Here is a 26,175-nt window from a genome sequence, read left to right as displayed (position 1 = left end):
TGATATCTGAGTCTCAAAACAGTTTTGTGGGTGGTAGACAAATACTAGATTCAGTTCTTATTGCTAATGAGTGTGTTGATAGTAGGGTGAAGAGTAAGATTCCAGGGGTTATTTGTAAGCTGGACATTGAGAAAGCTTATGATCATGTGAATTGGGAGGCTCTTCTAGATTTGTTGACGAGAATGGGATTTGGGATGAGGTGGTGTCGGTGGATTCGTACATGTATATCTATAGTCCAATTCTATGTCTTGTTTAATGGGTCCCCAATTGACTTTTTTGGGAGTTCAAGGGGATTGAGACAAGGAGACCCGTTATCGCCTATGTTGTTTTTGGTTATGATGGAGGTCTTTAGTAGGATGATGAAAAGAGTTGAAGGGGTTGGTTTACTTCGAGGTTTTAGGGCTGATGGTAGACGGGGTGGAGGGGTATGTGTCTCGCATCTTTTGTTTGTGGATGATACGATTCTGTTTTGCGATGCAGATAAGGAACAAATTCTACATGTTCGGATGCTTCTTCTTTGCTTCTAGGTTGTGACCGGTTTAAGGGTTAATGCTTTGAAGAGTGAGATGGTTCCCATAGGGGAAGTTCTTAATGTCCATGTCTTGGCAGAGATTTTGGGTTGCCGGATTGGATCTTTGCTTATGACTTATCTTGGTTGCCATTAGGGGCGTCCCACAAGTCACCTACTATTTGGAATCCAATTTTGGAGAAAATTGAGCGTAAGTTGGCTGGGTGGAAGAAGTTGTATTTGTCAAAAGGTGGAAGAATGACTTTGCTTAAGAGTACATTATCTAGTCTTCCTACTTACTTTTTATCCTTTTTTACTATCCCTACGCATGTGGCTAAGAAAATTGAGAAGTTGCAAAGGGATTTCTTGTGGGAGGATTCCAAGACACATTTGGTGGGATGGGACAAGGTGTGTGCACCTCTAGAAAATGGTAGATTAGGAGTAAGGAAATGAACTACTTCTAATAAAGTCCTCCTAGGAAAATGGTTATGGTGGTTTGAGATTGAGGAGACAAGGCTTTGGACAAGGGTTGTAGCTCTAAAGTTTGGGGAAGAATGGGGGGGATGGACTTCCAAGCTAGATAGAGGGGTACATGGGTGTGGGTTGTGGATAAGTATTCGGATGGGTGGGTGGCTTTTAGCAAAAATATTTGGTTTGAGGTAGGGGCGGGGGATAGAGTGAAGCTCTGGATAGATCAATGGTGTGGGGATTCCCCACTTCAATTGACCTATTCGGGTGTGTATGGGATTGCTTACAATAAAGAGGCTTCAGTGGCCTCCTCTCTTGAACGGTTGGGGACAGAGGATTGGAGAAGTTGGGATGTTCGCTTCATTCAGAGACCAAATGACTGGGAGATGGGTGGTGTGGATGAATTCTTTTGTACTTTGGGTTCTAATTTACCTCATACTGAGAATGGAGATCAAATGCGATGGAAGCTGATGAAGAATGGAGATTTTGATATCCGATCGTTTTATTATAAGTTAAGAAGTCCCTCACCCATTATCTTTCCGTGGAAAGGTGTTTGGAAGGTGAAGGCTCCTCAGTGTGTTTCTTTCTTTGTATGGACTGCTGTATGGGATAAGATCCTTACAGGTGACAATTTGAGGGGTAGAGGAAGGGATTTTGTTGATTGGTGCATTATGTGTCATTATAATGGGGAGACGGTGGATCATTTGCTATTTCATTGTGGTAAGGCTCACTAGTTGTGGAGTTTGGTTTTTAGATCGTTTGGGATTTTATAGGTTTTGCCAAGATCGGTTGCGAACACTCTCTTTGGTTGGTGGAATTGGACTGAAAAGCATTTGTCTAGCATTTGGAATTTAGCTTCGTTGTGCCTAATGTGGTGTCTTTGGAGGCAATGTAATTGGAGGATGTTTGAGGACATGGAAAGTTCGGATGACCAGCTATTGGCTTCTTTCAGTGGCTCCCTTTATGAATGGTCTAGGTTTTTGGGACTCATCACTAGTGATTCTCTCCCTATGTTTCTTAGCTCACTCTTTTGTATTTAGCTTCTGTTCTTTCTGTTTGTCTTTCTTTTTTCTCTGCTCTCTTTGTATTTTTTCTCTGCCTTATGTTTTTCTGCATAAGGCAGTTTTCTTTAATATACATCTCTATTACTTATTAAAAAAAAAAACTAAAAGCACTCAATATTCTTTTTTATCCACTCCATTTGAGTACATTTATTAGAAGTTTATAGGAGGACTACTTCTTGTGCTTGCATTAGAATTCCTAGTTTTACTAGTAAACTTAAAACCTACACTCAGTTTGTTTCGGTGATAATGTTTTCTAAAAAAAGTCATCTTCCAAAGAGTATTTTCTACAAAACTATCTCTTTTTCCTATATTTGGTTTCAACCTTAAATAAGTTGAAAAAAAATTTCCTAACTTCTCATATTTAGCTTGCTGTGAGATAAAGTTTTCCAAAAAAATTTAGTGGAAACAATCTATGAAAATAAGCCATACTTTTTTCTATTTTTGTTGACCAAGAATAGTTTTCCTTTAATTCAGTTTTTATGAAACTACCAAACACTGGAAAACACAAAAAAACTATCTTTACACAAGGTTTTCCATCGAAATAAACAAAGTGCTAATAAGGTAATAATTAATGAAAGACTAACTTGGACTCAAAGAAATACAACCTAAGATACTTAGGATCTCCTATAAAATTTGCTCAACTAAATTTACCAAACTACCTTTAATTCCCATTGATGTATGACTTGAAACTTATTATTGTACAGATGATCATGTTTTTATTTATTTATTGTATAGTTTGCTTCCACTACATTATTTTTATAAGAGTACCTCCACTTCAGTTTATGGATAGTCATTATTGGGAGGCCGATGTAGTTACTCACATTCTCATAGAATGTGTAATGAATCAAGCTGGAGCACCTGGTGTTGGTGGCATGGTATTTTGACATAATAAAATGTCATGGCTGTAACTTGGAGCTATTTATTGTACTTACACCAATGCTTTTTTGTCTCTTGTATTAGGTGGTGCACTTCCACCACATTCTTTTTGAAATCCAAGTTATAAATTCTTTTTATTTAATGTGTTGTAACTGTTACTATTACTATTTAATCGTAACTACTTATACTATTGTTGTAATAATTGTTGTGAAATTGAATTACTTCTATTTTCCAGCCTCTACCATTAAAGCGACTTACTGAGGGTCTTAAGGCAACAAAGAGATCTGGCGATAACGAAATATATAAGCTCTTCAATAATGTTTTGTGCATATATCCTCCTAAGGTAAATGTTTGACTTGTTATTTAAAATACTAGAAAATAGGTCATTGTAATATGCTTTATAAGTATCGTAATGATATTTTGTTACTTATTTCTGCCAATGAGCTTCAGCTCAAATCTCACCTACTCTGGTAAATAACAAGGTAGAAGGTGAGGTTTTTGGTTCATAACAAAGTGTGTGTGTGGCCTGTGTGAGCTTTAGCTCAAATAATACTATCATTCTTCCAAAGGAATGGGTGGAGGGTGAGGTCGTGTGTTCAAAGCTCTATTGGGTGCACATATAACTAAAAAGGAAAAACAATAATTTATAGTGTGTAACTTACCAAGAAATTTTTTTTTTTTTTGTTACTCATTGCTTCCTTGCTTTTCTTTTGGCCTTTCTTTGCATTATTTCACTGGTTGGGTTCTGCTAATTAATATGTATGGCCTACATTTTCTGATTTGTTGTTGCTCTTTTTGGAAGACTTGGCATTACAATTTTTTGTAAGGAAATTAGGATGCAAACAAAGTGATTCTGGTTGCCTCCCGAAATTCTAGTTGGCCAAGTGTTTGTCTAGGTCCAATCTATATTTTGTGGCTCACAACATCGAAATTGTAACATATATCAATTTGGATTATATGATGGAGATACTTGCATGTTGTGTAGACCTGGGATTCATCCTTTATCTGTGTTGGGTTGGTACAAAATATAATATTTGATTGCTCATTGCATCTTAAACAACTGGTAATTAAAGTAGGAGTTGGGTAGGGCATTGGTGGGAGCACTGTGATTATGTAACCAAAGCATGTAGTTCCTTTTTAGAACTTGCTACTTATTATGGGTATAGCCTGCTGAACTCCATTCTAAGTATTATTTTTTTAAGTTTTGGAAGAAAAAAAAAATCCAATAATATAATTTGGTGTCAAAGGAACAGTTGGGGGGGGGGGTGTTATTTGATTGAATTGAGCTTTCTAGTAGTGGCTCAAGCATTTGGTTTTAAAATTTTTAGTTAATTGGATGTATACTGAAGGCACTTGTTGAGAAAAGAAAAAGAAAGAAAGGTGTGTCTACTTAAGGCATCCATTTTGTGCGATTAGTGCTCTTGACAATATATTCAAGTAAAATCACAATTTATGCTTCTGTTTAATATCTACAACCCATTTAGGCTCTTCTTTAGAGGTTGAGCCTTGGTGTGATGGCAAGTGCCTTCTCCCAAAAACGACAGGTCACGTTTGGGAATCAACCTCTCAAATAAATTGGGGGTAAGGCTACTCAGCATGACCACTTCCAGACTCAACAAAAGTGGGAGATTTGTGCACTGGGTATGACCATTGAGGCTCTTATTTCACATCTGAGCCCTCAGTTTTCACTTAAAAATTTTCAATCCAGTTGGTTCATTTAAACAATGCATATAATTTTTTGGGGTTGTAATTTATCCTCCCCCCCCCCAAAAAAAAAAGTGTTGGTGGTTGTCATAATCTTGATCTTTCCTTGCTTTGTGCAGGAGGAGGATCTACTTAGAACATTCCATAAACAGGTTGAAGAAGACAGGAGGATTGTGATAACACGTAGCAATTTAAATGAATTGCATAAGGTATGGAATTAGTTTTGAAGTTTTTTGTTTTTTTTTGGGGGGGGGGGGGTGGCATTTTGGATAAATCTTTACTGGTAATGTCTGATGGACTATGGTGCACTTCTGAATGGTGTGATTTTTACAGTGCCCATGTTTTTGACGTTCTTGCACTTATTGATTCTTGTCATTGATTTCTGAAGCTGTGTATTGCAGGTTCTTGAAGAACATGAGCTGTCATGCATGGACTTATTGCATGTAAATACTGATGGTGTGATATTGACAAAAAAGAGTAAGAAACTAGAATGAAGATTCTTTTGTAATTTCTGCTTGTTAAGAAACTGCAGTGGTATTTTCAACCCCAAGGGGTAGCTGGCTGGGGACCACACCTCCTGAAGTGGAGGTTACTAGTTTGGATCTCTCCTTCTCCCTCCCCTTGGGGCCACGACTTACACACACCCATACACACACAAAACTTTAGTGGTATAATTCCTATTTTCTTGATATCATAGTGTTGTCAAATACTGGAAATAAGTAGATAAATTCATGGTTGTACGGTATAAGATATTGAATGAATGCACATATGAGAATTAAATGCAGTACCATCCTAAGTAAAGCATGCATATCACCTTAAGTCTAGTATATTGCAAAGTTATAATTACTGTAGGTCTGTAGCATTACAGCATCCAGAATTTACCATTCCAGCCACCAATTCAGTACACTTGCCCTGAGGCTGTTATGGTCTATAATATTGTTTCAGCCTGTTCCAGCTGTTATTTTTTGTATGAGTTTTCTTAATATATATATATATATATATATATCTCTAAAAAAACAAAGGAAAAAAATTTTAAAAAATATATAGTTTGATAGGTCTATATGTGTTTTGCACTTGTATGATCATGATAATGGGTTAAAGGTTTGCTTGGAATTTGTTAACTTTCTCTATGTTTAAATGTCCGAATCCCGAAAATCTAGGTGTTGTAATATCCAGTGGTTGTGTGGCCTGTGATTTAGCTCTTAGGATAACTTCACACGCAGAATGGTTACTGATGTGTTGTTGTCAATTACTAGCCAGTTTTATCTGAAGATCATCATTATCAAATTCATTTGCAGAGGCTGAGAAAGTTGTTGGCTGGGCTAAAAATCATTACTTGTCTTCCTGTAATCTTCCGTTGATAAAAGGGGAAAGATTGTACCTACCTCGTGAAAGGTATAGATTCTTTTCATCGGTAAAAATTATTTGAGTTTCTACGACCTTGAAGTTGACTGTTGTTCTTTTGTGCGTGAAGCCTTGAAATTGCCAATATGAGGTTGAAGGAGCAAGAAGCTATATCCCGCAAGCCCTCACAGAGTTTGAAGGCATGTTTCATCAATTACTTTCCAAATAGAAATGTTAAATGGCTTCGTAGCTTGTGTACACCTCTAACACATAAATGATGACAGAACATTGCAAAGGATGAGTATGAGAGCAACTTTATTTCAGCTGTGGTACCCCCGGGTGAAATTGGTGTCAAGTTTGATGATATAGGTGCTCTAGAAGATGTGAAGAAGGCACTAAATGAACTTGTTATTCTTCCAATGAGGAGACCGGAACTGTTTTCCCATGGAAATTTGTTGCGGGTATTGATTTGTTCCTTTTATGTGTTTTGATCAGGGTTGGATGGAATTTGTGGTGTGCTTTTCCATTATTTGATTTTGTGAATGCTTTTGTTAGCCTTGCAAAGGAATATTACTTTTTGGGCCTCCTGGAACTGGGAAAACCCTTCTTGCCAAGGCACTTGCAACGGAAGCTGGGGCGAACTTTATCAGCATAACTGGTTCAACTCTTACATCAAAGGTATGCAGAAAAGGAGATGCTACATTATACTAGCTTGTTTAGGATCAAAATATTAGCAATGCTTCTTATAATTTTGTAGTATTCCAGTTCCAATTCATAGCTGTTTCATCCTCCGAGGACCGATGTTATTTTCCAGTTCATAGTTGAAAATTCTTCTTTCAAATTCCTTGGTATTTGTGTATGTGTGTTTGTGTGTTTTCCTGTGTTTCTAGTATACTTTTTTTTTTTAATCATTTTTTGTTCTTGGCAATGAACAATGGATAACCCCCCCCCCCCCCCCCCCCATAGAATTATTAAAGAATAGAAAAGGAATGGCATCATTAAATGTAACCAGTCTTCTCAGTATTATATCTGCTGAAATGAGGAGCAATTAGAGGTGCCTCTGCCCATTCTGATGGAATTGTAAATCTGATGGTGTGAATTACTGATTTGGAAAATCATTGATTCTTTGATAATTTGTGAGGACATGCCGTGGAATATTATTTAAACAAGGCTGTGTCCTTTTCTGGTTTCATTGTAAGCATTAATCATATTCTTTTCTTCTTTCCCTTCTTGCACAGAGTAGCCATTCGTATATATATCATTCTTACTTATCAAAAAAAAAAAAAAAATTATTATTACTAGCTTTTGCCAAAATGGCCCTTGCAACCCCTTATATATGAAGGGGGGGGGGGGTTATCTTTCTATTGTGCACAGGAGATAATTACAAATTTATTACTTGATACAGTGGTTCGGAGATGCTGAAAAGCTTACCAAGGCTCTCTTCTCCTTTGCTAGCAAGCTTTCTCCTGTCATTATATTTGTTGATGAGGTGAGTTTCTGTTAGGAAATATGTGCAGTTGATGATGAGGTTGGTTTTTGCTATGAAAATATGCAGTAAAACAAACTGGTTGTTTGTGTCACATATCTAAGTATAATTTCTTTATTACTTGGGAGAATTTGGAACATAATTGCTTATGTACATTGTGAAACAAATACTGTCATCACTTTGATTTTTAGTTTTTCATTTTAGTAAAAACAAAATTTGTGCAAAGATGCAAGATCACAGAAGAGGATAAACAATATTAAATCAGTTGCATTATCATATAAAGGAATAATTCGTGACCTCCATGAGGAGCTACATGGGGTCAAAGACATAGACTGCAAAGGTATCCCTTTTTTGATAAGTTGGACTGCAAAGGTATTCCATGCACCCTATGTTGACCTCAGCAAAGTATTCACTATTCATTACCCAATACTGAACATGAACATGAACATGGTGAAGCTGCTAAACCCAAAATTAAGATTTTATTTTTTATTTTTTTCTGTCCTTCACCTCTCTTTAAGCTTAGAATTGTCAATTAAAGGGTCAAACATAATGTAGATTGTTGTAAGACATTTTTTCTTGATATATAAGGCTTCCAGGTCATTATCCCTGACACTTCATACAGTATCTGTCCTACTCCTGCACTGTGAAATACTTCCCCATTATATTAAAAATGCACCTGTGGCATATCTAACTCTAAATCTCAATGAAAACTATGGGAGGGTTTGAGACTTATCTTTTTAATTGTATTTTTCTGTAAAAATAGTGAATGTTTTTGTCATGAATTTATATTCTCAGTATTATCTTCACATCACCAGTCTCACAACACAGTGCACCTTCTTTTGTATTGTAGAAGTTCTATTTAAACAACATATTGACATTCGGTAACACATGTTTGAAACCAATATTGATAATTTTGCTAACAAGGCTGTTAGCTAAAATAATGGAAAAACTTAAGAATATGTTTGAATTTTTATTTTTGAAGTTTCAAAATTACTACTTGTTAGAAATGTGGTTAAGTGAATGAATTTAACATTTCTTACTAGCTACTTATCAAAAAAAAAAAAAAAATTTAACATTTCTTAATAACTTAAGCTTTTTTTCTTAATAAAATGTCTCTAACCCTTACCTCTACAACCACTTGCCCAACAAGGCAGAGTTAAAGCTTCTCAATTGTCTTATACCTAGCCATCCAACCTGCAATGGCTTACAACCTTAGCCCATTTCACCAGGTGTAACTTAGAATCACCACTAATACCACTCCAAAGAAAATCTCTTTGTAATTTCTCCATGCGATTAGCAACCTTCCCAGGTATAGGAAGTATGGAAAGGAAATAAGTAGGTAAGGAGCAAAGAGTACTTTTAATAAGAGTTACCTTACCCCCCTTAGATAAATAAAGTCTCTTTGTCCCTGTTAGTATTCATTCCATCTTCTTTAATATTGGCTTCCAGATTACAACTCCTTGAATTTAGCCCCCAAAGGAAAGTCCCAAATATTTCAAAGAAAGGGAAGAATTCCTACAACCTAATAACCCCGCTAACACATCTAGATTACATACCTCATCAACTGGTACCAACTTTGATTTTCTCAAATTAATTCTTAACCTTGAAACATCCTCAAATCTATTTAGAATCCCCCTCAAAGTAACCAACTTATTAGGGTCAGCATCACAAAAAGTAAGGGTGTCATTCACAAATAAAAGATGAGACACCATCATCGAGGTACTAAGAGTAGAACCTACAGAGAAGCCCGAAAACTGTCCAATAGCTATAGCCACATCCAACATACAGCTCAAAGCCTCCATAACAACATCAAAGAGCAATGGAGATAGAGGATCCCCTTGCCTAATCCCCCTAGAGCTTCCAAAAAAATCCAAAGGACTCCCACTAATCAAAATGGAAAATTTAACAATAGAAATGCAACACATAATCTATTTTCTCCACTTTTCTGAAAACTCACAATGCTGCAACATATACTTTAAAAAACCCCAATTCACATGATCATACGCCTTCTCCACATCCAACTTACACAACACCCTTGGAATCCCTGTCTTCAATCTACTATCAATACATTCAGAATCAATTAACACGGAATCCAAAATTTGTCCACCTTTTACAAATGCATTTTGAGAATTTGAAATGAGCCCATGTGCGACCCTTCGGAACCGATTAGCCAACACCTTTGAAATAATCTTGTACATTCCACCAACTAAATTGATTGGCCTAAAATCCTTGATCTCCACAACATCTGCATTTTTTGGAATAAGGGCAAGAAATGCAGTATTAAGACTCATCTCAAATACAGCTTAGTATGAAAGTTTTGAAAAACTTCCATAATCTCAACTTTCAACACACTCCAACAAGACTGGAAAAAAGCAATGGAAAACCCATCAGAGCCAAGAGCCTTATGGCCATTAAAACCATGGATCACCTCATACACCTCATCATCATCAAACGGCCTATCTAACCAAACAACATCCTTTGTAAAAATTCTAGAGAATTCCATGTCTTCAAGTACAGGTCTATTAACCACATCTTTGGAATAAAGCTGCCTATAGAAGCGAGAAATACACTCTGCTATGATGTTCGGATTCGAAGACAACTCTCCGTCCACCATAAGCCTATCTATGGAGTTCAATCTTCTGTGAGAATTGGCTATACGATGGAAGAATTTAGTGTTCCTATCTCCTTCTTTATTACAAAGTACTCTAGATTTTTGCCTCCAACATATTTCTTTTAAAAGAGAAGCTTTTTCAAGCTTTCCAAATCTAGCTTCTCCTCCTTCATTTGACCACGACATTTCTCAATAGTTTCATACTTACTAAGATCCCTCAACAATTGTTTTCCTCGTTCTTCTACATTTCCAAACGCCTCAACATTCCATTTTTCAACAACTTCAATTCATTGGCCAACACAAAACTTGGAGCACCTTGAAAATGATAGGAATCCCACCAAAAACCCTTTCCACAAAGCCTCCATCCTTAAGCGGTTAAGCCACATGTTCTCAAATCTAAATGGCCTCCTACCCATGCTAGAAGGATCCACCCTCTAGGACAATCAGAAAGTGATTTGATAAAAGCCTAGACATTCTTCTCTGGCACATAGTAGGAAACTTAGGCCCTGTTTGGTTCATTTTTTTTATCACTCATTATTCTTCACTCAATTTTCGTTACTCATCACTCATAACTCATCACTCATAACTCATCACTCATCACTAATCACTCAAAAATACTCCAATTTCTTATAACTCAGTTTAATGGTCTGTTTGGGTGAATTATCTCAGTGCATTTCCAATCCAAAAACTCACATTTTTTGGGACCCACTCACTGGCCATTGTGCAGTGCACACAGAACAGCTCGGATTGCTTCTCTTTTGTCTCCTTCTCTTTTATTTTCATCCTGGGTCTTATTTCCTTCAACAACAAAAAACCCCCAAAGGCGCCGAACCCAGCACCTCATCTCCTCCATCCTCGCCCAACTGCGTTGAAGCCATGGACCCTTCCTACATCATCTTCCTCCTTCCTTGTACCTGAAACCGAACCCACCAAGTACCTCTACACTTCCTTCCTCCATCATCAGCCCTGAAACTGAACCCAGTTGCGCTGCTCCTTGAAATCAGATCGACGGTAGCATTCACATCAAGAGGTATCCGACGGCTCCAAAGGAAAATTACCAAGACTAGTGTATGAATTTTTCCCACATCTTTTTTGAAATTTAAGGGAAAAAATGAACTTATTTTTCTGGGTATGTCATGGTATTCAACAAAGTTTATTTCTTTATTGTTGCAAGCTTGCTTATGTGTCTATGTTAATTGGAGAAATGATGAGTGGATAATAGTATACATGGGTTTTTTTTTTTTTTTTTGATGTGGTATTGTTTCAAATTTTAAGGTTTCAATTGGGATTTCATGTGGGAAGGGAGTACTGGGTAGAGATTGGAATTTACAAATCATATGGGTGTTGTTGCTGAGGAAATAAATGGGTGAGAAAAAGGCAAAGGAATTAAGTTGATTATTGTCATGAAGTTCATTACTTGCTCTGTATCAAGCAGTATTGTTGATTGATGAGTTCATCTAACTGTAGATTCTAGTTTGTTTTATGTTTACTTTAGTATGGATGCTCTTGCAAAATAAAATAAAGAGTATCCAAAACACACCACTACAAAGGAGCACGTCAGATGGAGATTTCCTTTAGCTCAAAATTTCTCCTTCAGATGGGTGTGCAAGACCGGAATGGGAGGAGATTTTGCAGTGGGTTTGGGAGCTTCTTTAGAAGAAAGTGAAGAATGAAAAAAGGAAAAAGTTGGTTGTCTAGGAAAGTGATTTATGACCGTTGGAGGGAGTAAAGCTGATACTAATGGGACAACACTCTGACTGTGGGGCCCAACTTGTGATGAAAATTACCATCATGCCATTGTAACTCATATTTCATAACTTGAAAACAAGCTTTTCTTGTTTCCGAAATTGTTAACTCAAACCTCAAAATACTCAGTTTTGTTAACTGAGTGATCAAACAAAAAATCAGCCAAACAGACTTCAGTGATGTGGGACTCACGGTTTTTGAGTTATGAGTTAACAAAACTCAGTTTTGTTAACTGAGTTTGGCAAAATCCAAACAAGGCCTTAGCCTCCCAATTTCTAGAGAACAAAAATTTTGTTCAATCGTGCCTTTGACTCAACTTCCCTAGAATTAGACCAGGTAAAATTTCCTCCTTCTATGGAGATATCAATCAAACCTTGCTCAGAAATAAAATCGGAGAACTCACGCATTGCAGCAGTAAAAACAGTGGAACCAGTACGTTTGGAAGGAAATCTTACCACGTTAAAGTCACCTCCCACACACCAACCAAGGAACATTCCACCAACTACTTAATCCAAACAAGTCCTCCCATAATAGCCTTCTATCACTCACTGAGTTAGGACCATACACTCCAGTAAATGCCCAAACAAATTGGTCAATTACACTTTTAAATTTACACGACACCGAAAAGCTTCCCACTGCTTCGTGCACTTTATCCACAACCTGCGTGATCCACATCAGCAACACCCTTTCAGAAGCTCCACAAGAACCTAAATATGACCAGTCAACATGTTGGTCACCCCACAAACTGTGAATCATAGCTCTGGTTATCAACTCCAATTTAGTTTCTTGAAGACAAACAATATCAGGCCTTCACAATTTCTAATCAGGTTTCTAACCTAAAGCCTTTTATCCTACTCATTCAACCTCGTAACGTTCCAAGAAATAATCTTCAAATTCATTGATGTACCACAACAGTCCTCTCACTACTAACACTCCTTAACTTAGCTTACTCATATTCAATATTCAAAGAGCTCATTAAATTCTTTAGTTCCTGCTGGCCCTTTTGCGCTGGCCCTTCTGCCTTGAAGAAACCAACTTCTTCTGACTACCTACCTCCTGCTGTTGCTTTTTTTTTTTTTTTTTTTTTTTTTTTTCCCCCGGCCTCTAAGTCCCCACAGATTTCCTAAATGCCTTAATCCTTTTAGTTATCCACAGTGATAATTGATTGCTATCAACATTCTCCTTACACCCAAGATCCAACCCAAATTACACTCAATTTCTAACAGAATTTCCGTGACCAAAGGTACCACATCTAAGGGCTCCCCACCTCTCTCCCAAGTCATTGACCTTTCATCAAATTCCCATAGCTCATCCTCCAACCCAGTAACAACAGTCAAAGAATCAACCACCTTATCACGCTTGTCTGCCCAGTTAACAATTTTCCTTTTCGTGACAAAACAATTATCACCTGGACCGGCTTCTCCCTCCATGACTGAGCAATTTGACTTGCTGTCTGGAGACCGATAAAACGACAGTGGAATCACTATCTGCCTACCATCTTCAGTTGTAGCATCCACTCTTTAGAATTACGCCATGCTTTATCCAAATCTCCGACCAATTCCTTAATAGTGTGACAGCACTGATGGACCCCCTCAAATGAAGAAAACTCTTGAAGATCAACACCAGAAAAATCCATACCTTCCTTTCCTCTTTCCCAGCCTTTGCCGCTACTGGAATGGCACTGGACACCTCTGCATCCAAAATTGGCTCAATGGGTGCTGATGCCACCACTATAGCTCTTGAATCATTGTATATTTAATCTTCTTTTTCCTTGAGCTCTTCCTTGTCCTCATCACCCACACATGAGGGGAAGTGTTAGAATTGTGGTTAAGTAATTAAATTCACCATTTCCTAATAACTTAAACTTTTGGGACAATCGGTAATTTAACACTACTATTATATCAAAGCTCGCATTTCAGAAAAGTTAAAGAGCACCAGTAATCCTCCTTGAACAAGAAATACGTTATTAAGAAATGAATGAAGGGAAGGGTGTTGATTAACCTTTTCTTTACTACTTTAGGGGGATAAAGATTCCCTATAAAATGCTTTTGCAGAATAGCCCCCTCTTCCCCCAAACCCCAAGTTTTTTAATTTACCCTTAATATATCTAGGAAACTAATCAATTTGATGTTTTAAAACATTTTGGTTAATTGCGGAAGTTATCTTATGACTATGATTTTATTAAAATTTAACATCTAGTGAAAGAAGTACATGTTAAATTTAACGTGTAGTGGAAGATGTGTGTAAATCTGCTTCTAATTTTTCCCCATAGGCTCTTTTATCTGGATTTTTGGATGATAATTCATCAATATTCTGTTCAAGATTTTTCTTCTCTTTTGGGTTCTCTTTTTTGCTCATTTGGAGGGGATATCTAACGAAATATAAATGGGTTTTGCTTTGTTCTGATGATACAATGTTACATTAATTACCCAAAATTGAATCCTTGTTTAATATGTTATGGTTATTTTTGCTTGTCTTTGCAAATTGCTTCATTAAGATGTTAAATTTTGTCTGTAGGTTGACAGTCTGCTTGGTGCTCGTGGTGGTTCCTTTGAGCATGAGGCCACTAGAAGAATGAGAAACGAGTTTATGGCAGCTTGGGATGGATTGAGGTCAAAAGATAGCCAAAAAATCCTCATTCTTGGGGCCACAAATCGGCCTTTTGACCTTGATGATGCTGTCATTCGTCGCTTACCAAGAAGGTAAGATTGCTTAGTAAGAATGCACATTGAGATTTAAGGACTTTAGATGGTTAGTTGTTTTGTCATTTGTCAAAATCATCGTATGCTCTGCATATAAGCCACACATGCTTCTTTTTTTGCTCCATGTCAATTCTAATGACCCTTGAATTTGGGAAAGAGATGATGTAATTAGAAACAGAACAAAATGAACAGTATTGCCAAATGAGTTATGTTTGGTTGCTCTTTAGGATATACGTGGACTTACCAGATGCTGAAAATCGTATGAAGATTTTGAGAATATTTCTTTCACAAGAGATTCTAGAACCTGATTTTTCATTTGAGCAACTTGCTTATGCAACTGAAGGATATTCCGGTAGTGATTTGAAGGTAATGCGCTGATGCTAAATGTCTTTCTGAAATTTCTAAATGTGATTGTCTCATACCTAATCATCTTCCCCCCACAGAATCTCTGTATTGCTGCAGCATATAGACCTGTCCAAGAACTTTTAGAAGAAGAAAAAAAGGTGGGTGAGATGTTATCTCAAGTAAGGTCTGAAGATTCAACTTACATTCTCATTTCCATCAGTATTTTGGGCCAGGCACACCTCAGAACTGCATGTCAGCATGAACCTTACAGTTTAGAAATGCGTCATTCATGAATTTCTGTTAGTGAAAGTATAAAATCTAATCTATATGTTGGTTTTATGTGTAAAAAAAATGGAAGTGTTCTAGTTGCTTGTGAAAACTGACAAGAAGCTGAGTGTGGGGAACAACATATGAAATTTTTGGACACAATTGATTAGAGAAGTCAGCCTCATTATGTTCATCCAAATTTCTTTCACCCTCTCTCCCTCTCTCTCTCTCTCTCTCAGATGGATATGGCTTTCCTAGTATATTCCCAAACTTTAATCAAATGTGTTTGCTTTCCTTTTCTTTTCTTCTGCCTCTTGCACCTGTGTAGTCAGATGTTGATATTATCATTTATTCATTGTTATGCTGGAAACAAGATAGATATCTTTGAATAGTCAGTGTTGCTATCTAATTGAAGAGCTTTTGCTGTACCATGATACATATAGACTAATCTCGTAGACTAATCTCTTTATAAAATCAAATCAAATCAGGGCCAATTGAATTCTAGCTCAATTGGTAACTTCTTTGGTAAGACTAGGGTGGAGAATTTTGGGTTCAAGATCCATAGGTATGTGTGTGACTTACTAATGAAAGATGTGATCAGATAGTGCATGAATGTCTTTTTCATACTTCTCTCTCCCCTCCCCCCCCCCCCAACTTTTTTTTTTCCTTTAACTATTTTATTTTGGTCTTTGTTGAATAGAAGCAACAATTTTTTGTAGTATGTGCATTCGGTTGTGTTATCCTGTGAGGTGGTTTAAAGTCCATCTTAGATCTTATACTTGGATAGTGACATGACTGGTGAAGCCTCTCAAACCACACCATGTCATTGGCTCCATCTGATTATCTGAATTACCATTTGGACAATTCTGAACCCCCAATCTGGCACTTTACTACTCACAAGAAACTGTTCTTGTTCCCTTATGCTGCTTACATTTATCATTAGTTCCAATGTTTACAATCTTCACTCTAATTTTGTTATGTTTTCTTTTGGCATCTGTTTATTTGTTTTATAGGGAAGCAAAAGCGATGTAGCTCCAGCCTTACGTGCACTTAGTTTGGATGATTTGATTCAGTCAAAAGCCAAGGTAGGAAATTTAAAATATGAACTGTATTTTTATTATTGGATAAGTGTTTAGCCTTGACTGCATAAGATTATTCATCATGGCTATTTCACTTGGAATTAAGTCATGCTCATGATTATCTTTTAGGAGTTATTTTATTGTAGTTATCTAGTCTTATGAAGATGACGATTCATCAAAGAATTATGGATACGGCAATTAATTAATTAATATTTATTTTTAGGTATATTTAAATATTTTTGTACATAATTTATGTTTTTTTTTTTTTTTTTTGATAAGTAATAAAGATAATTTTATTGATAAAAAAAAGAGAAAGTCTCCCAAGTACACAGGGAGTATACGAGGGAGAACAAATCAAAGACGAACATTACAAAAGTCAAGAAAATCCAAAATAGAAAGAAAATGATGGCTTCTCCACACGGAGAACCAATCAAGTAAGGTTCGGAAAAAGAAAGACTTAAGGTCAGGCATGGAACTCTCGATGTCTTCAAAACATCTACTATTTCTCTCCTTTTAAATACACCACAACAAGCAATGAGGAACGGCCTTCCAGATATCTCCATTACGATGGCGACCAAAATGACCTTGCCAGCAAGCCAAAAGCCCAACAACAGACCTTGGCATAACCCAGCAAACTCCGAATAAACCGAAGACCATATCCCACAACTCCATGGCAACCGGGCAATGAAGGAAAAGATGGTCAACACTTTCACAATTGCACTTGCACATATAACACCAATCCAGAATGCAAACTTTTCTTTTTCTTAAGTTGTCAACAGTCAGACATTTCCCCAAAGCTGCGGTCCAAACAAGGAAAGAAACTCTAGAGGGAATCTTCTGCTTCCAAATGCTTTTCCAAGGGAAAATTTGCTCCTTATGGCCAACTAGAAGATGGTAGTAAGTACTAACCGTGAACCCCTTACTCTTACAGGGCAGCCAACAACTCTTGTCCTCCCCATTCCCCCTTACGGGAGAGCTATAAATGGAATTGATGAAGCTCCTGAAAGCTTCCAATTCACGATTATGCACCTCCCTACAAAACTGAAGCTCCCAATGGAAGACACCATTGGTGAACCTCATAAGATCCGCCACAGTTGCCTCTTTTCTACGACAAATCCTATATAATTCCGGATAGCGGACAGCAAGAGAAGAAGATCCACACCAATGATCTAGCCAGAACAGCACCTTTGAACCATCTCCAATATCATACATAATAAAACGAGAAAAAGAGAGCCACCCCCGTCTAATATTTTTCCACAAACTGACACCATAAGGACCAGAGAAAGAGCTAGAACACCAGCCACCCCAATCACAACCATACTTCACCTCAATCACTTGACGCCAAAGAGCATCCCTTTCTTGCCCAAATCTCCATAACCACTTCCCAAGTAAGGCAACATTGAAGGTTCTCAGGTTCCTAATCCCCAACCCACCTGAAGAGAGAGGAGTACACACTGAAGACCAATCAACCAGATGAAATTTGGGCTCATTTCCTAAACCACCCCAAAGGAAGTCTCGTTGAAGTCTAGCAATTCGATTGGCCACAGAAGCAGGAATAGGGAATAAGGAAAGGAAATAAGTAGGAAGATTAGAAAAAGTGCTTTTAATTAAAGTGACTCTACCTTCCTTGGATAAATATAATTTTTTCCAACCTGCTAATTTTCTTTCCATCCTTTCAAGAATAGGAATCCATATGGACTTGTCCTTAAATTTTGCTCCCAAAGGAAGACCCAAGTATTTCATTGGGAGGGACCCTTGATTGCAACCTAAGACAGCCACTAAAAGATCCATATCTTGAACTGACCCCACTGCCACCAGCTCAGACTTACCCAAATTAACCTTCAGACTCGACACAGCTTCAAACCAAACGAGCACCATATGAAGAGTCAGCAGCTGATCAATATTAGCATCACAGAAGATAAGGGTATCATCAGCGAAAGGAAGATGGGAAACCATCAAAGGCCTTCCTTCAAAAACTCCAACACTAAAGCCAGGTAAACAACCTTCAAGGGCAGCCTTATCCAACATTCTACTGAAGGCTTCCATAACCAACACAAATAACAAGGGGGACAAAGGATCACCTTGCCGCAACCCCCTTGAACTTCCAAAAAACCCATGAGGAGTACCATTAATAAGGATAGAAAAACGAACCGTTGAAACACAAAATGAAATCCAACGCCTCCACTTATCAGAAAAACCACAACGCTCAAGCAAGTAATTAAGAAATCTCCAATTCACATGATCGAAAGCTTTTTCTATGTCCAGTTTACATAACAACCCTGGCTGACCAGACTTCAATCTACTATCAAGACATTCATTAGCAATAAGAACAAAATCAAGGATCTGCCTATTTAGAACAAAGGCATTTTGAGGAGCTGAGATGATCTCTCCTAAAACCATGCGAAGACGACTAGCCAAAGCTTTGGCAAGAATTTTATAAATCCCCCCAACAAGGCTAATAGGACGGAAGTCCTTTACTTCCACTGCTGCAGGTTTTTTAGGAATGAGAGCAATGAAAGTTGCATTCAAGCTTTTTTCAAACTGGCTAGTTTCATGGAAATGGTGGAACACAGCCATGATGTCTGATTTGAGAATCCCCCTACAAGATTGAAAGAAAGCCATCGAAAAACCGTCAGGCTTAGGAGATTTATCCCCATTAAACTCCATGATGACATCAAAAATCTCAGAATCCTCAAAAGGCCTCTTTAACCAATCCACATTATCCCTAGAAATCCTAGGAAAATCCAAAACGTCTGGGAAATGGTGCTGCTCTTGCCGCTCCGAGTAAAGGTTCAAAAAGAATTGTTCAATATGGTTAGCAATTCTATCCTGGCTGGAAGACAAAGCCCCATCGAACATGAGGTTTTCAATACAATTACTTCTATTAGAATTAGCCATCCTATGAAAAAACCTCGTATTGGAGTCGCCTTCCTTTAAAAACAACACTTTGGACTTTTGTCTCCAGCTAATCTCCTCTAACAAGGCTGCCTTCTCAAGATCGGCACGAAGGGAAGCTTTTTCCAACATTTCCTCTTCTGTTAGAGGTTGATTGTCCGCTTTAACTTCAAGAGCATTCAGCTTGCTCCATAATTGTTGTTTCTTGACCGTGATATTGCCAAAATCTGTTTCGTTCCACTTCTTTAGGTCAGATTTTAGAGCAGTCAACTTCTTGGCAAGAATGAAACTAGGGGTCCCTTGAAAATGGTAATTATCCCACCAGGACATCACCGTATCAAGAAACCCTTCCGCCTTCAACCACATATTCTCAAAACGAAAGGGTGTTCGCCCTCTTCGAAGATTCCCACTTTCCAACAAAATAGGGAAGTGATCGGATAACACTCTAGGAAGCTTTTTTTGGGAGAAATGAGAGAAGTGATCTACCAAAGCCGGAGAAAAGAGGAACCGATCTATTCTAGAGGCCGAGGTAGGGTTAGACCATGTGAAAAGGCCGTCCTCCAAACGGATATCCATTAGCCCATGAAGAGAAATAAAATCTGAAAAATCATTCATGCTGCGGGTGAATCTTCCCGCCCCTAATCTCTTTGAAGGAAAGCGGATGACATTAAAATCACCTCCCAAACACCAAGCAACAACAATAAGCAACAACAATAAAATGCTTGAAAGCATATCTAAAATTAATTTAAAGGCTAAACATTAAACAAGTACAATGACATTATAAAATGTTGTCTCAAATACAAACCAAGAGTTCAAATAAACAAACACCCCTAAAGTGTTGTTTAAAGTACAAACAAAGAGTTCAAAGCTTCAAATAAACTACATTCAACATAAAGAAAAGAAGCCTTTTACCTCCAACTCAGGCTCATCTAGTGATAAAAATGCAATCTCAAGCAATCCAGCTCCTCCAAATGGCTCATCCCAAGAATCACCACCATTTTCCCACTTATGAGATTTTCCTTTATTGTACTCCTCCCTCTTTCTTGAAAGAAGTCGAATATTAGAATGAACAAATACTAAATCTTCAGCACGTCTAGGACTAATTCTGTTCCTCTTTAAACAATGAATAAAGCTATATGTACTCCAATTCCTCTCAGTGCATGATGATGAACAAGGTTGTCCAAGAAGCTTTATAGCTATGCTTTGAAGCATAGGTAATGAGGACCCATGGACTAACCACCAAAGCAATGGATTTGAGAGGAGCAGAGCTCCTTTGAATGTTGTGGGGATTGTAGGTAGTTTTAAATGAATTTATGCCTACTTTCTTGAAACGTAAGGGGGATAAACAATCCTCGGCAGAGACAGGTTTGTAAGAATCTTCTAAAAGAGTGGAAATGTGATATTGTTTGTTTTCAAGAAACGAAAGTAGCTTCTATCGACACTGCTTTTGTACGAAGTTTATGGGGAAGTCATTTCATTGATTGGGATGCTTTGGATGCTGTCCAGAATTCGGGAGGGGTCTTGCTGGTTTGGGACAAGAGGGCTTTTGAAAAGATGGATGTTATTGTTGGATAGTTTTCTGTCAGTGTCTTATTGAGAGGGGTGGTGGATGACTTTGTTTGGGCTTGTACAGGCATATATGGCCCCAATGATGACAGACATCGGTCTTTTTTGTGGGAGGAGTTATTACGGGTGAGCTCCAAGTGGCCCATGGCATGGTGTTTAGTAGGGAATTTTAATATTATCAGGTACCCAAGTGAAAGACTTGGCTGTGAGTCGTTTAGCCTTGCTATGTTTGGCTTCTCAGACTTTATAGAGAGTAATTCTTTAGTTGATCTACCGTTAGAGGGGGCTTCCTTTACATGGCTTAGAGATTCTAGTATCCCCTCTATGTCAAGAATTGATAGGGCTTTGGTTTCTCTAGATTGGGAGGAACATTTTGGAAATATATCCCAACAGGTGCTTCCTCGTGTTATTTCAAATCACTGTCCGCTTTCGTTGGAAGCTGGTGTTGTTCGATGAGGCCGAAGTGCCTTTAAATTTGAAAACATGTGGCTGCAAGCTAAGGGTTTTGTTGATAGAGTTCAACAATGGTGGATTGGTTAAAGTTTTACGGGCTTTCCAAGTTTTATTTTGGCACAAAAGTTGAAGGCTTTGAAAGCAGATTTAAAAATGTGGAATAGGGAGGTGTTTGGTGATTTGGCTTTTAGAAAGAAGCTTTTGCTGACTGAACTTATGGGTTTAGATGCTAGAGAGGAGTCGGTGGGTCTATCGAATGAGGATCAGATTTGTCGCATTCAGCTCAAGGGGACATAGAGCATTTGGCTTCTCTTGAGGAAATTTCCTAGAGATAAAAGTCTCGTGCTTTGTTTGTGAAGGAGGGAGATAATAATACTCGTTTCTTTTATAGATTAGCAAATTCTCATAGAAAGCTAATTTGATTAAGAGGATAGAGGTGGAGGGTGTTCTTTATGAGGATGAGGATGAGGATGAGGCTGATGTGCGCTTTGAATTAGTTCTCTTCTACTAGGGATTGTATGAGGAAAATGAGGTAAGGCGTCCTACTATGGATGGGTTAGATTTTGCTTGCATTGAAGAGGAAGAGAGGTTGTCCTTAGAGAAGGAGTTCTCGAAGGAGGAAGTCATCCAGGTTTTAAGGGAGATGGAGGGTGATAAAGCCCCTGGTCTTGATGGTTTCACCATGGCTTTTTTTCACAAATGTTGGAGTGTTGTGGACAAGGATGTCATAGATTTCTTTGATTACTTTTATTGGCACTCTATGTTTGAACGGTCTATGAATACTTTGTTTCTCACTTTAATTCCCAAGAAGTGTAATGCTGTTAACATTAAGGACTTTCGCCCCATCAGTTTGGTGGGAAGTGTGTACAAGCTGCTATCCAAGGTGTTGGCTAATAGGTTGAGGGCAGTTTTGGATTATCTCTGAGTCTCAAAATTTGTTTGTTGGGGGTAGGTAGATTTTGGATTCAGTGCTTATTATTGCAAATGAATGTCTAGATAGCAGGTTGAAGAGCAGATTACCAGGTGTGGTTTGCAAGCTTGATATTGAAAAAGCATATGACCATGTGAACTGGGAGGCCTTATTTTATTTGTTGGGCCAGATGGGTTTTGGGTCGAAATGGAGTGGGTGGATTAAGGCTTATGTTACTTCTGTCTGTTTTTCAGTTCTGGTAAATGGTTCCCTTGAAGGTTTTTTTGGTAATTCTCGTGGATTGAGACAAGGGGATCCATTATCCCTGCTTCTATTTCTTTTAGTAATGGAGGTTTTGAGTAGGCTATTGAAGAAGACAGAGGAGTGTAATCTTATTTAGGGTTTTCATGTGGGCTCTATGAACTCTGTTGGTGTGCGTATCTCCCATATGTTATTTGCTGATGACACTATCTTATTTTATGATTCTTCTAGGGAACAACTACTGTCCATAAGGTTGGTGTTGTCTTGTTTTTAGGCCTTTACGGGCTTGAAGGTCAATGTTAGGAAAAGTGAGATTGTCCCTGTTGGGGAGGTGAATAATCTAGATGCATTGGTTAATATTCTTCAATGAAGAGAGGGTAGTTTGCCTATTGAAATATTTGGGGATGCCATTGGGGACTTCTTTTAAGACAATTTCAATTTGGAATCCTATTTTGGAGAAAATGGAGAAGCTATCTGGTTGGAAGCGTCTCTATTTATCTAAGGGTGGTAGGCTCATGTTACTAAAGAGTACTCTCTCAAGCCTACCAACATACTTTTTATCTCTTTTTACTATTCCTAAATTTGTGGCTGCTAGATTGCAAAGTGTTCAGAGGAACTTTCTTTGGGGGTCTTCTGAGGGGAGTTTCAAATATCCTTTGATGGCCTGGGAAAAGGTGTGTTTACTCGTCAAGATGGGTGGTTTGGGGATAAGAAGTGTGGTGTCTTTTAATAAAGCTTTATTAGGAAAATGGTTGTGGAGATATGGTCATGAAGTTTCCCATCTTTGGCGGCAAGTTATCTCCATAAAATACGGTGCGGGTCAAGGGGGGTGGTCTACTAAAGTGTGTAGGAGGACTTATGGGTGTGGTTTATGGAGAAGCATTAATAGAGGGTGGGAGAGCTTCTCTAAGCATTTGTGTTTTGTAGTGGGTGAAGGCTCTTGTATCCTCTTTTGGCATGATAGGTGGATTGGTGATAATACTCTAAAAGATCTCTATCTTGAGCTCTATGTGTGTTTAGCGGTCAAGGATGCTTGTATCTCTTAGGTTTTGTGGATTCCATAAGGTGGTACTGTTAGAGTATGGGATTTAAGGTTTTATAGAGCTTTTGAAGATTGGGAGCTAGCTGCATCTTATTCTCTACTCCAGCTTATCCAAACTCATATTTCTCGGGTTGATAAAAGTGATACTCTTGGTTGGCAGCTAAAAGGGGATGGTAAGTTTGACATCCGGTCTTATTACCATGCGATTCGGGGTGCTTCAAATTCTTTGTTTCCTTGAAAAGGTGTTTGGAAACCAAAGATTCCTAAGCGAGTGACATTCTTTCTGTGGACAGTTGCACATAGTCGGATCCTCACTTTGGATAATCTAATACTTAGGGGTCGCCTCTTGGATACTTGGTGTTGTATGTGTTGTTGTGATGGGGAGTCGGTAGACCACCTTTTTCTTCATTGTCCTGTTACTCATTCCCTATGGACTTTTATGCTTCAGGCTTTTGGTATTCATTGGGTTATGCCAGGTTCAATGGCGGGTTTGTTATCTTGTTGGCATCAGTGGCTTGGGGAACATAATTCGGACATTTGAAATTTGGTTCCAGGGTGCTTAATGTAGATTGTGTGGTTGGAACGAAATCGTCGTTCCTTTGAGGATAATGAGAAGACGTTGGATGAGTTAAAGGTTTTATGCCAACGTAGTCTTTTGGAGTGGTCTCGTTGTTAGGGTTTTATCGATTGTTCTTCTCTCTCTGAGTTTATGCTTTCCCTTAGCTTAGTTTCTTGATTACTCTTTTTGTTGTGCTGTTTGTTCTATTTTTTCTTCTTCTTCATCATCATGAACAACTTGTACTTTTCCTTATTTTCTCATTAATAATAGTTTTCTGATTACCTATAAAAAAAAAATATATATCTTTCTTCCATGGACTTACTTTTCTGTCGCGACGTTAATGACTAGGTGTTGGGGAGATTTTACTATTTCTTTAAGCATATTTCCTCCAAAATACCAAGGGGAGAGGGCTATATATCCTGATTTGGTAGTTGAATTGTAGTGGTGTTTTTGATGTGCGCTATTTTTATAGCTCTTTATTGAAAGCCCCTTCTGTTTCTTTACCTTGATGAAGCTTTTGGTGTGTTAAGGTATCTAAAAGGGTGTTTTTCTTTTTATGGACAACCGCTAGGGATGGGATGCTCACAATAGATAACCTTGTTAAGAAGAACTTGTCTTTTGTTAATTGGTGTTTCCTATGTTGGTGTGATGAGGAAACTGTGGGTCATCTTTTGATCCATTGCAAGTTTGCTCATGCATTGTGGAGTGAAGTCTTTCTTATGTTTGGGGTTCAGTGAGTGGTGCTAAATACAATTTACTCTTCTAATGTCTGGAATATGGTTTCAGCGTGTCTTATGTGGTTAATTTGGAAGGGATGAAATACTTGAACATTTGACAATATTGAGAGACCTATTGATCTGTTAAAGTCTTTGCTAGCTAGGACTTTGTTTGAGTGGTCTCATATTTGGGGTTTCAAGCATTGTATTTCCATGTCTTGTTTCCTTATATCTGTTAGCTCTTCCCTTTGATTTGATTGTATTCAATTCAAGTGTAGTGAGTTTAGCATCGTAAATACATTGTACTTTTCTTATCAATAAAACTCTTATTACTTATCAAATATGTATATATATACATACATACATACATATATATATATATATATATATATATATATATATATATATATATATATATATATATATATATCGTCATAGGACATATGTCCTGAAAATAAACCAACCTCTGCATGCACTTCTTTCTATCTCATCGGAAATGCCACTATCCTTATAAGAAGTCCATTGCTCACAAAATTTGCCTATGAATATTCTTAAGATGACTAACTTAGCTTTTCTTATGGAATAAGCCACTCAATTTTTTTCTTCGAATTCTTTTGTTTTTGTTTTTGTTATTATTTTTTGTTCACACAACTCAAATCAGCATCAACGTGGTTTCTGTAAATGGCTTATCATTGCTGAAACATTAAATTGATCTCTTATTCTATTGTATAGGTTGGGCCGTCGGTTGCGTATGATGCTGCAAGCATGAATGAGCTAAGGAAATGGAATGAGCAATATGGAGAAGGAGGGAGTCGGAGAAAATCACCATTTGGTTTCGGAAACTAATTTAATGTGTTCTATTAATTTAATCTTTAAAAAAAAGGTCCTAATTCTGTTATTGATGTATTCCAAATAGGAAATCTCTCTTTTTCATCCTTTTTGAGCGGATGAGAAAGGACATTTTGCAATGTCATGTAATGTATTAGTGTTATAGAAATAGAATAATATTCTTCCCTTTTCTTTTCCTTCCAATTTTTTTCCCAGTTCTAGCTGTGCCATGTATATAAGTGCTAAAATCACACAAGTTTTCTTTAGTTTTATGATAAGCTATTTTAAGGATTGAACAGCCTCAAGCCCGGATTATGATTGTGGAAGTTTAAATGGTCCTAGCAAAAAGGCTGAAGTCAGTGTCAATTAAACACGAGGGTTGCGCTCTTTGTGGGACTTACCCAACACCCTACGCTCTTTGTGGGACTTACCCAACTTCCAACGGCACAAGCTGTCAACTGTTGAATTGGATGAAATCAACTTGAATGGGAATTCTTCTTAGGGTACAATATGTTTTACAACTTCTTTTACAATTGCTGATATAGCTTGTGATAAATACATAAATAATCGTGGTGTTAGTGATAGGTCGCTGTTGTAAGTGCTGTTCCACTTATAACTTGCCTTACAATTTGTTAAAATGTTATAAAAAAAAATTTGCGCCTAGCATTCTACTCTTACAGGTTACAATTTGATGTAACATGAACTCCTTAATTTATTAAGTTGCAAATTTTTAAACATGGATGAT

The 26,175-nt window shown here is 37.7% G+C and overlaps 1 protein-coding gene across 4 annotated transcripts in view; it reads left to right on the top strand.

The window, feature by feature from the left end:
• Positions 1–25,732, top strand: part of LOC142627481 (uncharacterized) — a 43,557-nt gene extending 17,825 nt beyond the window's left edge. For 2 of the 4 annotated variants that reach the window (XM_075801354.1, XM_075801352.1), the window contains 13 exons: positions 3,152–3,259; positions 4,740–4,829; positions 5,022–5,097; positions 5,919–6,015; positions 6,095–6,164; positions 6,249–6,425; positions 6,520–6,642; positions 7,370–7,453; positions 14,325–14,509; positions 14,737–14,875; positions 14,953–15,012; positions 16,135–16,206; positions 25,335–25,732. In XM_075801354.1, coding sequence (XP_075657469.1) covers positions 3,152–3,259; positions 4,740–4,829; positions 5,022–5,097; positions 5,919–6,015; positions 6,095–6,164; positions 6,249–6,425; positions 6,520–6,642; positions 7,370–7,453; positions 14,325–14,509; positions 14,737–14,875; positions 14,953–15,012; positions 16,135–16,206; positions 25,335–25,448 — 1,395 coding nt within the window. In that variant the 3' untranslated portion in view covers positions 25,449–25,732. Of the gene's footprint in view, positions 1–3,151; positions 3,260–4,739; positions 4,830–5,021; positions 5,098–5,918; positions 6,016–6,094; positions 6,165–6,248; positions 6,426–6,519; positions 6,643–7,369; positions 7,454–14,324; positions 14,510–14,736; positions 14,876–14,952; positions 15,034–16,134; positions 16,207–25,334 lie in introns of all 4 variants that reach the window. The other 2 variants (XM_075801353.1, XM_075801351.1) reach the window with 1 other exon arrangement.
• The last annotated feature ends 443 nt before the right edge of the window (positions 25,733–26,175 follow it).

Source organism: Castanea sativa, chromosome 3, assembly GCF_040712315.1.
Source record: "Castanea sativa cultivar Marrone di Chiusa Pesio chromosome 3, ASM4071231v1".
NCBI classification, from domain to species: Eukaryota; Viridiplantae; Streptophyta; class Magnoliopsida; order Fagales; family Fagaceae; genus Castanea; species Castanea sativa.
This window is presented reverse-complemented; position numbering and strand designations above follow the sequence as displayed.